The 15,748-nt window shown below is 33.8% G+C and overlaps 1 protein-coding gene across 2 annotated transcripts in view; it reads left to right on the top strand.

Annotated features, from left to right (window-relative positions):
• The window catches only part of LOC113111815 (ephrin-A5b), a 96,013-nt gene that overhangs the window by 65,256 nt on the left and 15,009 nt on the right, over window positions 1-15,748 (top strand). For both annotated transcript variants that reach the window (XM_026276913.1, XM_026276912.1), the window contains exon 2: window positions 13,216-13,508. In XM_026276913.1, coding sequence (XP_026132698.1) covers window positions 13,216-13,508 — 293 coding nt within the window. The remainder of the gene's footprint in view (window positions 1-13,215; window positions 13,509-15,748) is intronic.

The raw sequence follows: 15,748 nt of genomic DNA, 5'->3' as shown, positions 1-15,748 counted from the left end.
GGTACACCAGCGGGATTACAAAAAAAAAAAAAAAACACCAGCGGGAATATCTGGGATATATGCGTCAGTACTATCTGGGAAAAGACGAAAAAAAGGAGAAACATGCACGCAGCAAACTATCCCTGCAGCATTTAGACACTATAGCTTACAGGGAATCCAACCCAAACACCAGACCTGTTGGTTATTTTAGGATCTTATATTTCTGGTCTGTTAAATGCATTCGACATTTTGCAACGAGCCTTCAGTGCGTGCTGAGTGAGCGAGCGACTTAGGGGCCGTTCACATATCGTGCCTAAAAACGCATGGAAAACGCTAAGCGCGTCTTTCTCCTCCTTTCCAAAGCGCTCGGGCAGAAGCGCTCATGAGGCGTCTGTCTTTGCTAAGCAACAATGACGTGCTCTCTCCATGAGACGCGGGAATTTCAGCGAAGGATAAATGGATTTGCAGCTCTAAAAATCGCTTGCAGTAGCTCTGCTACTAAATTTATTTCAAAATTGCAATCCATATACAACTATGATCAGCTGTTCCTTCATCTTGGCTGAGCTCTCAACGTTGTTACGGGAAAGGATGAAGCTGATTGGTTGGTTCTTGTCACATGACCCGCGGTGCGCTTGCGGCATTCTGAAAAGTTGAGATGTTTTTGCATTTTGCTGTATCTAAAACGTATCGAACCGAACCGAACCGAACCGAACCGTGACATCAGTGTATCGTATCGAACCGAACCGTGAATTTTGTGAACCGTTACACCCCTAGTAATTTCATATAACTTTTGTAATCTTTTTTTTTTATGTTTTGCTTTAACTTTAATTTAAGTTATAATAATTGTTTTTTTTAATGTTTTTTGAAGTAAATAAAATTTAGTTTTTTTAAGTAATATTAATATATTATGGTTTATAATATTTTGAATTTGTTTTTTTATATATATATATATATTCTGTTTTCATTTTAGTTTTATTTTAAGCTTTAGTAATTTTGTTGGTTTTAGTTTTTATTTTATATATTTTTTTCTTTCTGCTTAATTTCCGTTAATTAATTACTATTATTTATATTTTTTTACTTTTTATATTTTCTGATTCGATTTTAATTTTAGTGTAATGTTTTCCTGGAGCATTTTTTTGTTTGTTTGTTTATTTGTTTTTATAAAATATGTCTATTTATTTATTTATTTGTGTTTTTTATATCAGTTTTATTTATTTATTTATGTATTTGTTTTAGTAATAAAAAAAACACAAAGTAAAAAAGTAAAATTTTACCTTTTGCAACTAACTAAAATATGTCATTGTAGCTAACGTTTATTTCGTTTCAGTGAACTTTCAATGAAGCTATGGCCTTGATATTTTTGTCTAATATTTTCTGTAGCAATAGCCAACAATACATGGGTCAAAATATAGATGCCAAAAATCATTCGAATATTATGCAAAGATCATGTTACTTGCAGATATTTAGTGTAAATATATCAAAGCTTAGTAAAATGCATCGCTAAGAACTATACTTTAAAGATGATTTTCTCTATATGTAGATTTTTTTGCACCCTTTTTTAATATTGTCCTCCGAACAAACCACACATCAATGGAGAGATGATTTATTCAGCTTTCAGATGATGCATGCATCTCAACTTCCCCAAAATGACCCTCATGGCTGGTTTTGTGGGGCTGTAATGTGAGCGAGGGTCAGCTGGAGTGTGTTTGGACTGTTTCTCCAGACCCGCTGTGAGCAGACGCTCGACCCCGAGGCTCTGACAGATCTGCCAAGACTCGACGGGAGAGTTAGGCAACAGCTGCAGGGGTTCGGACAGCGAGACGCTCGGTTTGCTGTCAGCGCTCGCTATGTTTAGCGTCTGAATATTCCCTCTGTCCTTCCCGCTTTCATTCGAGCAAAGGTATAGTACAGTAGAAGGATAGTTCATTCATCATCGTGTTCTCACACTCCTACAAATCATAGATTTTCATCTTAGATTCTCACCCAGGCTGCATTTATTTGATCAAAAACACAGTAAAAATTTGAAATATTATTATAATTTAAAACAGCTGTTTTCTGTGTGAATCTGTGTTAAAGTGTAATTTATTTCTGTGATGCTCCGCTGTATTTCCAGCATCATTCCTCCAGTCTTCAGTGTCACATGATCTTCAGAAATCATGAAAATATGATGATTTACTGCTCAAGAAACATTTCTGATTATTATCAATGTTGAACACAGTCGTGCTGCACAATATTTTTGTGGAAACAGTGATTTTTATTTTTCTGAATTTTTCAGAATAAAGTTTTAAAGAACATCATTTTTTTGAAATTTAAATCTTTACTGTCACTTTTGATCAATTTAATACATTAAAAGTGTTTTTTAATTTTTAATTTTTTACATCTCATCTTTACCTCGATTATAATTGAAGGCAAAATTTATTTATTTTTGTTTTGTTAATGTTGATGTGCTAAAACTAAAACTAAAACAAAACAAAAATACTAAACAGACATAATTAAAACAAACAGAAAAACAAAACAGATTTTTTTATTTTATTTTATTTTGCTAATTTTATGGTCATTGCATTGTAATATTTATGTATGTGAATAAAGACAACTGTATTGAGGGCTTATCTGTTTTTTGTTAATTATAATGACTTTTTTTATCAGTAATTTTATGTATTTAATTATTTTATGTGTCAAATTTAAATTGGAAAAAGCAAAAAACATTATTATTATTTAAAGAAATTAACACTTTTATTCATCAAGGACGCTTTAAAAATGATAAAAAGCGACAGTAAAAATATTTATATTGTTACAAAAAAAATCTGGTTCAAATAAATGATGTACTTTTCAATTTCCTATAAAAAATTTTTAAAAATAACTACAATTGAAAATTAAATGGATCAGGGTTTCCACAAAATAATGAACTGTTTTCAGTATTGATAAAGTAAAACAAAATAAATAAATTAAATACATAAATAACACTAGCTTATCAATTCTGTTTATGTTTACTTAATGCATGCTTTTTATTTGTTTTACAATTAACATAAATTAACATGATTTCTGAAGATCATGTGACACTGAAGACTGGAGGAATGATGCTGAAAAAAAAGAAAGGCTGTGTAAGAGGCTGATTGCTGCCGCAGATCACATAATTCAGTCGAGTCTCATGACCCGGTGGGGTCAGAGGTCACAGACCTGCCCCAGAGGTCAGATCCTAATGGACATGACTGGATTTCTTTAGCTCACCTGAGGACGCTCACTCATCGTAACACGTGGATCAAACCTGCTCGAGAGAGAGCTTTTCTAGCTGCTCTCACACTAAACATTTAATATCTGTTGTAGATTTTATGACATGAACTCTAATTCAATGTAATAATTTTAATGTAATAAGTTTCTTATGTATGCTACATAATGGAAAAATAAAAATAAAAATAAAATAAAATAATTCAGATTTTTATTTCAGTTTGTTCCAAAGCTATATTTTCTCATTGATTTTATATTAATTTTATTTGAATATATTTTAGGTTTGAAAGCTATAAATCTGCTATAGATATGCGTATATTGTTTTTTATTTTATATCAAGGTTATTATAGCCAACTAAAACAATAAAAAATATGTTACAGGAAATAAATATCAGCTAAACTGAAATGATACAAAAAAGTAAAATAAAAATAAATATTTAAAAAAATTTCATTTTCAAAATCATTTAGTTGACAAAGCAGTATTTAAACAACTGAAATAGAATAAAATAAAATAGAAATAAAATAAAGTAAAATGAACTGAAAAAAAAACTGAAATGCAATTAAATAAAAGAATAAAGTTAAATAAAAAACAGACTAGTATTTGATTCACTAACCCATAAACCACACTGAGAGAACGAGAGAGAGAGAGAAAGAGAGAGAGAGAGAGAGAGAGAGAGAGAGAGAGAGAGAGAGTCCATCTGTGATATCAGCTCTGATTAGAGAGCTTTGTGAATAATCATCTGTAATAAACACTCACATGTTGCTATCTTGGGTGCGATGCCGTGCTTCGAGAGATATTATTACTGTAAATGCAGAGTCCAGAAATACGAGTCATGGCACACATTGCACCGCGTCATTCCCCGTGGGTTTGTGTTTCCTCACATCCAGTTTTGTGTTTGTGCTCTCCGTCAGACATTTCACACCATCTCGTACACAAATCATCCAGATCATCCGCTGGCATTCTGGCCTCGAACCCCAGTCCTGAAGCTCATTAGAGGCGAGATCCGCTCCAGATCGACAGCTTGAGTCTCGTCCTCTCTTCTGTTCTGTTTCTGATGAAAGTGTTGATGTCGCCGCACACTCTCACTTTCACACAGTAACCACTGTACACTATCAGTGTCAGAGGTATTTTAACATTATTTACCTACTGTTGTAGTGTTTCTTAATGTTTTGAGAGGTTTCTATATTTACAATATTTCAATAAAACGTTTTGCTAAAGTTTTAGTAATTTTTTTATGTGCTTATGTGTGTTATATATATATATATATATATGGATGATAGATAGATTTATACATTTATTTTTAGTGATTTTAGTACTTCGTCTACTAAATAATATTATTTATAATTACATTATTATTATTAATAATATAAAAAATTACAGTAAATATTATTTATTATAACAAGTATTGTGTTTTAATTTTAAGTTTGAGTCTTTTTAGTTATATTTATATTCTATTTGTTTTATATTATTACATTTTAATTACTGAAAGTGATTTTTACTAGTTGATAATTTTAGTACTTTAACTTAAACATATTCTTATTATTTACATGTTGCTATAAATATTATTCCTAATATTTTACAGTTGTTGTTTTTTTCAAGTGCTTGCACACAAAGTCTTTTCTTGTCACACAGTTTCTGAAAGCTGACTCTCAAACAGCAGAAACACACACCAAATCTACAAAACCATAAACTAATGATACACTAACCAAAAAAACACTTTTTGCAAATCACAAAACACAATTCTCTGTGCAACACACAAAAATATTATGGCAAAGGTGTTTGCAAATGTCTGTTTTTGAGATATTTTGAATGCAATGCTTTATTTTGCAAGAGATGTGCATTTTTACATTTTGTGTGAGCAATTCTTGGATTTGTGTGCATAGTAAAAAAAAAAAAAAGAGGCCAAGTTTTGAAAATTTGTGTAAGCAATACAATGTGGTTTTGCATGTGTGAGTAAATCACAGTGTTTTCCAGACTGGTTTTATTTCTCTGAATGTGTTTATCAGGTGACACACGAGTTGATTAATAGCTTCAAACCATCTCTAAAAGGAAATATTCATTTTTACTGAGTGAAGTAAACTCAAGCAGCCTCAATTTACATGCTATTATGTAAATCCTCAAGCCAGCAAGGATATTTGGGATATTTGATGAGCATATTAATAAAGATGGAGCGCGGTTTACTCTGGCGTCGTCTGTTTGTCTTCTTTAAGAAGAGCCGGAGGAGAGCAGCGTCTCCATGATTTAGTCATCAGTAAATGAGCTGAACTCGCTCTGACCCACAGAGAAACGCTCAGATCTGACCCTGTCTAACCTCGTTACTGCCCATTCATAATTACAGATGTTTGCTTGTGGTGGTGATTCTGATCAACATGTGTGCTGCTTATGAAATCTGATGCATGAACCTCGTTATGTAAGCTCGTAAGCTTGTTTCAGAAACCCTCCACCTTCCCCAGCTCCACCTGTATAGATCTGCTATGAGCCAAATACATTAACATAGTCATGTACATTACCATGCCAATCCCTCCGAAAGTTGTGATTACAGAATCTAGCTAAAATTAAGTCTAAAGAGGAGCATTTTGTGAAATATTACACCATATACTCATTATATTTTACTAAACCTGTTAGTCTCAATTATTTAATGTACAGTATGTTTAAATTAATCTGTTATGAAAAATTTAATGACAGCCATTGTGTAATTGAATATATTTTAACAAATAACTTCAAATTTGTATTATTTATAAGTTAATATAAAAACTGCATTATGTGCCATGTACATGTTTGCATACATTTTATTATTTTATTGTAAGTTGAGTGTTGATCATCTATTTAAAAATAAATCGTAATTGAATTTATGTTTGGGTTAAGTTGTTAGGCCTAATTGTAACCTTATAATGAAAAATGGCTCTCTATAGTTTTAAGCGTAAGCTGATGTAGATTTGTATCAATAAGAAAATGTAAACTTTAAAGAAAATGCCACTTGTTCAGTTTTCCCCCAGATTTCGTACCGAAATCATACCGAACGTTACGTTAAAACCGAGGTATGTACCGAACCGTTATATTTGTGTACTGTTACACCCGTAATATAGATAGATAGATAGATAGATAGATAGATAGATAGATAGATAGATAGATAGATAGATAGATAGATAGATAGATAGATAGATAGATAGATAGATAGATAGATAGATAGATAGATAGATAGATAGAATTTGGGAAGCAATAGTCCTAATTTGGCATGCTAACAGTTGGGATTGATACCCATTTTCTGCTTGGTATGTTTGATTTTCTCCTCTCCTGTTTCTTGTGGGATCTCAGGCACTTCAGGTTCATGCGCGTGTCTTTCTAAACCAGATTTTCCTCGCGGCTTTTTGGCAAGGATGTTTGCAAGCCAGACAGAGGAAGTCAAACATGTGTCCAGCATGTGTTGACTGGTGCTTTTAGCCAGAAGCAGGTGAGATGGTCCAACCAGCAGCCCATCAAACCATCAGCACAACTTCCCTCCGCATTCTTTTAATGATGGAAATACGGTTGCTGTTTCCATCTCGGCTCGTATGAAAACTCTAGACGCGTTCTGGGTGAGCGCCACATGCCTAACCTCCTAAATAGTGTCCTGCTCGACTGCAGAAGGACTTACGATCAGGCCTCTTCGGTTACAGATATTACCTGCGCTGCAGCAGCTTCAGGATTTATTGAAGGCAGCTGTTGCTTGTATTCAGCAGGGCTGCTGGAACGGGAGCAGGTGGAGATCTGATAGAAAGACAGGCTGTTGATCCCTCCTGTCACGCATCCCACCACTTTACATGGAAAAATGTCTCACGGTGTACTTCCGAATTCCAGGTCTCTAACGGTTCTCTGGGAATGGGCTGGGAACACATGTAGTGTGGATTGATGATGATTCAATGACAATTGAGGAACTTCATTTCTGATCATAATCACAGTGGCTTGTATGTTCGTGGATATGTTAATGTTATTTGACATATACATGATTGGCATAATTTTATATACATGTCTACACACACACACACATTTTTATTAATCTCATTCAGTGCTTATAAAACCGACTGAGCGCGCTTCACCTCGACCAGATCTGAAATGAACTGCTGGCTCTGATGTCTCTATAGTAGTTAAATATGAGATATAATTAGTTTTGGGTAATTCTAATGGGCAGTGTTAGGTCTCATTAATCTATTATTTGTTCTAGAGCAAATAGTTTTGGCTGAGGGCAAAGTCTCAAAATAATATTTTATATAACTTCATTGCTGTATATCAGAGCGCTGCCTTTGTACTTTTCACTGAATTGCGTAACAGCTTTTGCGTTTGGATACATTGTTCCAACATTAGATGGCGACATGTTTTTATGAGTGTGTCAGCAGTAAAGACTTTTATTTTGAAAGACTGAAACTTGGTTGTAAACGAGAAAGTTATTTTTACTTTCAATATCAACTTGTAAGACCCAGCACTGTCATCTAAAGTTAAGCTATACAGATGAAAGGATATTATGATAAAGATATCGCTCTCCTCAGCGGACATTCAAACTCATGTTTTATTGTGAATATGAGATTGATCTAAAGAATGAATGCTGTAATCAGATGCAGGTAATCACACTCTCTCATAATACTCTACTCCACTGGCTATGACAAGCCCTATGTAGTCACAGTACACTTAGCAAGTTTTTTATTATTTTGAATAATAAATAAAAGAAAACAATTAGAATAGAGAACGCTAGGTGTTAGACGATCGATTTTTTAACAAACAAGAAAACGAGTAGATGAAATAGAATATATTATGTTAGTATTAGAGGGTTAAGTTGTTGATGCATCATATTAGTGTTTATTGTACTTTGTTTTATGCTAATGACAGCACCACGGTAAATACAGTACAGCTAGACATGTTTATTTGAGCTTTGCACAGTGAACAGTGAGAGGTAAATGCAGCTGTCAGCTCCAGTGAGGTAAAACACTGGAGAAACACACACCTTGGATATAAAGTAGAACGATACTGTGTTTAAAAACAGCAGATGGGTATTGAGATGTGTGGAAACAGACGTAATGCAGAATACGCCAGAATGTATTACATCCTCATCTTTGACATGCCTTCACCCTCCAGAATAATGCAACACAGGGTTATGTATACATATATATCCATATTGGCTTCATTCAGATGCTCAGTAAATGTGTGTGTGTGTGTGTTTTCTCAGTCAAGTGCAGTGGGCAATCACACCTGCAGGTCTTATCACAGCGAATGGATTTTCTCTCTCTCTGTCGGGCGGTCGAGCAGCGTAATCATTGTGCCGTCAGACGGCTCTTCATTTACTGTGTGGCCGCTTTCAGTGAGCTGTGTAATTGTCAGGGAAATGGACCAATCAGGAGGCTGTATGGAAGGCCGCCTCAGTCCCAAACAGACCCAGTACAGAGTCAAAGACAGAAAGCATCGTGAGCTCCTCGGGTTTATAATCAGCTTGTAATAAATGTTCTAAAGTTGGCCGATCCTCCTCTCTGATTACAGAGCTGCATTTGACCTCAGCTTCTCTCCCAGACAGCTGGAGCATAACAAAGACGTGTAATTATCATAATTTGACAATTAGCCTGCCATCCATTCCCAGTTTTTAATTACTGCCTTTCGTATGACCGGAGCATGGAGGACTTTTCCTGCAGGAACAGCAGAACCGAGTTTCTCAATACTTGTTTTTCAGCAGAGGTCGAGAAAATAACAGTGGAAAAAATAATAATAATCACCCGGATAAATGAATTAAAGGAAATGTATGGAATCAATACAAGATCCGGCATCTGTGACATCCGGTCCATTAACACAGAAAATCATTTCCACTTTGTAAAAACAAAGGAAAATTGCATTTCAAGTAATGCACTTACAGTGGAAGTCAATGGGGTTTGATATTTCACCCGGATAAACATTTAAATACACACTGTTTTGAAAGTAAAAGCATCACAATTACACATTTAACATATCATCAAAATAACAATAATAATAATAAAAATACTGTAACTATATATATATATATATATATATATATATATATATATATATATATATATATATATATATATATATAATGTTATAAAAAACTATTGTAAAACATTAATTAAAAATAAAATATTTTTCATATATATTAGAATATTGCAAATTCTATTATTATTAATGATATGATAATTTATAGCATAAGCTTTAATTAAATAATTATATTGTATATAATTGTTTTTAATATTATTAACTATGGTTCTTGCTATTTAGACTGAGACTTTACAGCTCAGCTTTACAGCAATTAACAATTACAGTAAAATAATATATATATATATACAGAGAGAGAGAGAGAGAGATAGAGAGAGTATATATAATGGCTTTTATTAAGTATATATTGTATAACTTTTTATTAATCGTAGTTATTATTGTTGTTATACATATATAACATTTGTTTTTATTAAAGAAGCATATATTGTAACACTATTATTAATAGTAGTAGTTCTATTATTGTTTTTGTTGTAGTAGTGGTTGTTGTTATTTAGACTGTTAAAAAAATCTCCTTGAAAAGTGTCTTAATTAGATACTCTACAGCTTATTTTCATATTTACAGATCATTTTCAGGATTTAATATGTGCTGTAATTAAACACAAACGGCACATTTCTGTTTCAACCCTCCGCAGTGCCTTGCTCATAGACTTCCATCACTGTACTTGTGCTTCGAGCTTGTTGAAAATATTTTTGCTAAATTAGGTCATGTTACACACACAGCTGAACACAGGATGTTTGTGTCAGACTGTATTGCTTTTGAAAGACAGCAAATTAATTTAATTTAAAATAGATTGCCACGAGGTTCCTGGAAATCTATAAATTTATGTGCAGACGAAGTGATATCAGTAACAAATAAAAACAGATTAAAACCTCGCTAGACTTTACAGGGACATTCCTCTTATGAATAATATTCTGGGTCCTGGGGTTTCAAAAGAAATATTGCAACTCTATTCTCATCCAGAGAAACGTAATATTCATATTCAACAATCTGTCTGTATTTCTGCAGTTCTTGGCGTGAGATCTTCAGAAGCAGCGTCTACTGAATATTTGTTTTGTAACCAGTTAGAACCGCTGTTCTTCATACCGAGCTCCAGATGAGAGAAAAAGCTTGTGTCTATTGAAATATTGTTTGCGAAACTTCAAAAGACCACAGCTTCTTCAGCTGTTGAATTATGTGTCTATGAAATTATATTTTATGGATAAGAGCAGATATTTCCAAACATCTGTTCTCACAGTAAATCTCTGCATTTCCCTCTGAAAGCAGGAAATATAATACTGCAGTGCTGAATGAGTTTTTAGTGGTAACATTTACTGTATTTGTTTACCACGGTATTTAAATTTAAGCTAGAATACACTTAAGTTTGGTGATCTTTCAGCAGCAATTCAACATAATAAAAATAAGACCTACGAATGTTTTGAAAATGTTCCCATTAAAAGTTCTCAGAAAAATCAAAACATATGGATTTTCTTTATTTTTTTTAAATTTAAAGTTTTTCTTGATTATGTGAATGTTTAGGCTATTTTTATAAAGGAATATTTATGCTAATATTATAGTAATATTTATATAATATATAATGTGTGTGTATGTATTATAAAATATTTATGTCTTGCAAAACATATTGTTTTTCTTTTTATTATTACTATATAAATTATACAGAATATTTTTTATGAGTATATTATTATTATAATTTTTATTATTATTGTTATTATTTGGGCTGATGCGATACAATCTTTTTAGATATTTTATAGTTCATGTTTGTTTTGAAGATTTAATATGCTCGTAAATAAAGTGCTAAGAACATTTTTCTAATGTTCATATAAAGTTTGAAAATATTAACCATCTGAAATAAATAGTATGTAGTTTATAAAAATAACTGTAATGATTTGCAAAAGATTTCCAAGGTCAGTATATAAATTAAGAATATATGTATATTAAATGTTAAATATTAAAGCTTATATAAAAAAAGCAACATTTCTCATTTTTGTGAAGTTTAGTGTGAAATACTAAAGTCGCTAATACTAAGTCGCTAAAACTAATTACACAAAAAAAATTATGATTTTACAGTTGTTACATTTGATAACATTTAACATTTGTAGCAAATGGTTAATTTTAGTAACTTACATTAACAATTAACAAATAACGTGTTACAAAGTAACAGCTCTGTTCCATTAAATAACATTAGTAGATACAACTTTTAAAAGTTGAACGTTCCATGAACGATACAAAGTAACGTTTTGATAATGTAACCAAACAATGAACGTTCCATAATTGTTATTAAAAGACATTTGTTTAAAACACTGAAGAAACCTTGTCAGAAGCTTAACCATTCGTTGGATATGCATTAATCACTTTTCAGTTTCTTGCATGTAGAATGTATTTATTCCAGACGTGAATACAGGAGCTCTGACGGTCTGGTGTTGATGTTAATTGTCTGTCCTCGCTGTTTACCCCTCCAGAACACCAGCGGCTCCTGCTAATGAAGCGTGCCGTCATTGAGAAGAGGATTATTAACTTTGTTAATTGAGCTGAGTGTGTGTGCGGATGCAAACAGTGATGCAGATTGAACGAGGAGAGCTTTTCTGTCTGCTCTTGAATATATTTGGCCTGATCGGATCGGTCTCTGATTTATTTCAGCTCTAGACTGTCAACAGCATCGCCATTCGCCACACGCTTCGATTTCTGATTTAAAACAGCGATAGAATAGTTTTTCGGTGGAATTCAAGGATGGAGAATTTCAATTAAAAGTTTCTGTCAGGCCATTTCTCTAACTGATTCTCAATTAAAACTTTGAGCTGCCAGTGAAATGGCTGTTTAGAGGCAGGAATGAGGTTGTTTAGTCATTCGTTGGAAGTTTAGAGAACGAGGTTGAGAGTGTTTACAGGTGAAGCGTGCACTTGAGGGTCGGCGGCCCAAAGACAGAAATACTGTGAGTCAGAGGTCATTCTCTTCAACGCTTTCACAAACAGTGTTCTGAGAACAGAATACGAGCACGTTGTGTATTTCATCAGTGAGATGATAGCAGATGTCATCCGTAAACACATCAGGCACGTATTTGGACATGTTAGTCTCTTTTGTGATTAATGAGATCATTTCTTGTGTTGCAAGTTGGAGTTGTTTCAAGATGCTTGGCAAACGAGTCAGAGGAGTGTTTGGAAGCAAACCAGTGTTTATCTCAGTAAAATGCAAACGTATTCAGTTATTAGCGGTAACTAAATCTAAAATAAAATAAAAATAAAAATTGAAATCTGAAATAAAATAAATATTTGTAAAAAGTCTTAAACTAAAATATAAAATGTATAAAATATTTTGAAAAAAAATATTTCAGCTATTTACCATGGCAGCATTTCACATACTTTCTTAGTGTACTACAGTCACTAAGATTAAATAAAAGAGAACGGTAACAATTTACAATAAGTTTCCATTAGTTATTTTAACTAAAATATAAAAAAAAAAAACTAAACTAAAATTAAATATAAAATATAACAATTACATTTGGAAATATTTTTATTTTTTAATTTACATTTTTTAAATACATTTTATCATTTTAATATTTTTTTCTCTGATTCTGATTTCAGAAGCTAAATTTTTCTTTTTTAATTTACATCAAAGTACTACAGTCGCTAACTAAATGAACTAAAAAAGTAATACTTTACAATTAATTAACGTTAGTAACTAACATTATCTAACAATTAATGTTCAGAATATTAACAAAAACTGAAATAGTATATCAAAGATACTAAAATATCATTGCTTGTGATTAAAGAGAATCCTCTCATATTCACTGGAAGATTGTTTTAGTTTAGAAAAGCGTTCATTTTTAAAGCAAAAAGCGGTTTCAGTCTCATGTTCCCGTCGCTTTGGAAAATTAATTGCATGTGCAATCTATCACACATTTCTCTCTGAAATCTTTCAGATGCATGAAGCACTTGATAGGAGAAGCGTAGGATTGTTTTCTGATGCATCTGGCTCTATGTGTCCTGCAGGTTTCACCGTGGAGACTATCACATCGACGTCTGTATAAACGACTACCTGGACGTCTACTGTCCGCACTATGAGGACTCGGTCCCTGAGGAGAGAGCGGAGCGTTATGTGCTCTACATGGTCAACTATGACGGCTACAGCACGTGTGACCACACGGCCAAGGGCTTCAAGCGCTGGGAGTGCAACCGGCCGCACTCGCCCAACGGCCCACTCAAGTTCTCCGAGAAGTTCCAGCTCTTCACACCTTTCTCGCTGGGCTTCGAGTTCAGACCGGGCCGAGAGTATTACTACATCTGTGAGTATGAGAGCGAGAGGCCGACTGAATTGATTCTTTAGGGGATTAATGAAAAATCTATAACATACTTTGGTTCAAACTTATCAATGGTAGTGTATGTCACCTTGTCATAAACAGCTCTATTCACAGCAAGCCGTTTTAGTGCATGTTGCTTTAAATGCTAATGAGCTCTGCTGACCCCGCCCCTCTCTTCCGTGCTAGCTTAGACAGTGGAACTTGCTAATTAGCATGTTATTAGGAAAGGCGAAGATTCATAAAAGAACCTTATACCCACTTGAGGCCGGATCATGAATGATTCGTGTGGACATAGACACATTTATGTGGATCGGTGGGCCAGTGTCAATCAACAATAGTGGGAGGAGCCTGGGTCTGTGTGATGTCGCACATAGAAGAATCTGAGAATGGGGTTATCGTTTGTGGATTTTTATCATCATGGGGTGGCTGTTGACTTATGATTATTAAAACTATTATTTATAGGTTTTCATTTTGTATATATAGTCTCATAAACATTTTGTTTAAACATTTTAAACAAAAGCATGCCACTCGCACAGTGTAAATTTCATTGCATAAAAGCAATTGCCAAATGTATAAATGTGAAAACAAAGAAGGTATAAATACATTTAAAAAGAACATGTTTTTATTTAGTTTTTTATTTCTGCTTTTAAAACGGCTTTGGGTGATTTTAAAGTCTGTTATGAGAGATCGTTTTTTTCAAGCGTGCAGAATGATGTATAAACATGACGTCACACTGTAGAGTTACATTATTAGGTGAAATATCAGTCAGAAACCAGAAATACCTGTCATCCAGGTGTGCTTTGTTTTGGGTTTTTTTACTTCTCACATTTCTGGTGGACTTTGATGCGTTTAGGGCCAAAGGCTGTTTCATTTCAGATGTAATAAAAGTTTATTTCCCTCGCTGTGTGTCAGTGACAAAGCCATTTGTACATGTTTCTCAACTGCATGGAGACGATAAGAAAATGCAATGTTTTCTCTCGCTGGGTCGAGGCTGTACATTTTGAGATTCACTTTCAAGGACGAATGCATATGAAATCCAGGCAGGGCAGAAATCAATATGAATCAATATTCGCTGAAGGACACCTGTCGACAAGGTGAGATGAAAATACAGGCAAACTCATTAGTTAGCTCCTGCAGGACCTTCATATCGTTACACGGAGAGCCATTATTATGTGCTTGACTCGCCGGTGCCGCTGAGAACGGGAAAATCATCCGGCATATCGCTCTTCTCTCGAGTCCCATCATCCTCGCTCACGGTCCAGAGCGAACATCTGTGAAATACGTTTGCCCTCTCTGACTGATTGTTCTGTCTCACTGCACGGATCCGTCCGTCTTGCTACGCTGGAGTCTTTATTCAGCTCCTGCCAGAGAGATCTTGGCAGCTTCTGTCTCTCTGGTGAACATCATAATTAATATACATCACGACAATCATGTTGAACATAATTCTAAACAGAAAGTCAGAGCTGAAGCTGAAGTCTCACTTTTTAGCTGCCATATTTTACAATGACTCGTCTCGCAGACATTGAAAGAGTCATCGTATTATTAATTATTATCTGTATTTAGAAAGATGATTTCACAATTAGAGACGCTTAACGACATTAGCTTTCCATGGCAGGAATATTTAAGCAAATGTTCATCTGTCAAGCTTTCATTTAGACTATAATGAAAACTGTCAAACTCCGTTTTAATAGTGTTTTATATCATACTGACGTCCATGTCACTGCGCATTTCTTTATTATATTGTTCAACTGATTGATTATGCTCATGTTCACTGAATGTTTATTTGGTCATATCTGCTGACAGTGACTTTGGCCTTTAAGGTCTGAGACTATAACTAGACTAAAACTAGACGTACCTAGTGGTTAGCTGGTTAGACTGTGAAACGCATCTTTCTCCATTGACAGACATTAAAAATATATATATTATGTTTATTAAATTTGATTTTGTGAGAAGGGGCAGAAGGTTAGGGCTAGATTTAGGGCTAGGGTTAGAGTTAGGGCTAGGGCTAGGCATAATAGCCGGTGACTTCAACAACGCGAACCCAAAGACAGTTTTGCCAAAGTTATACCAACATGTAAACTTTGCAAAAAGGGGAAAAAGTGCACAGGACTTTATCTACACTATAGTTTAATAACAGCATCAAGTTTATCAGTCAGATTTGCAGACTTGGTATTATTTAAATCAAGACAAATTAATACTAAATATATGTCATGCAATGATAAAAA

This window comes from Carassius auratus, chromosome 12 (assembly GCF_003368295.1).
Source record: "Carassius auratus strain Wakin chromosome 12, ASM336829v1, whole genome shotgun sequence".
Taxonomy (NCBI): domain Eukaryota; kingdom Metazoa; phylum Chordata; class Actinopteri; order Cypriniformes; family Cyprinidae; genus Carassius; species Carassius auratus.
This window is presented reverse-complemented; position numbering and strand designations above follow the sequence as displayed.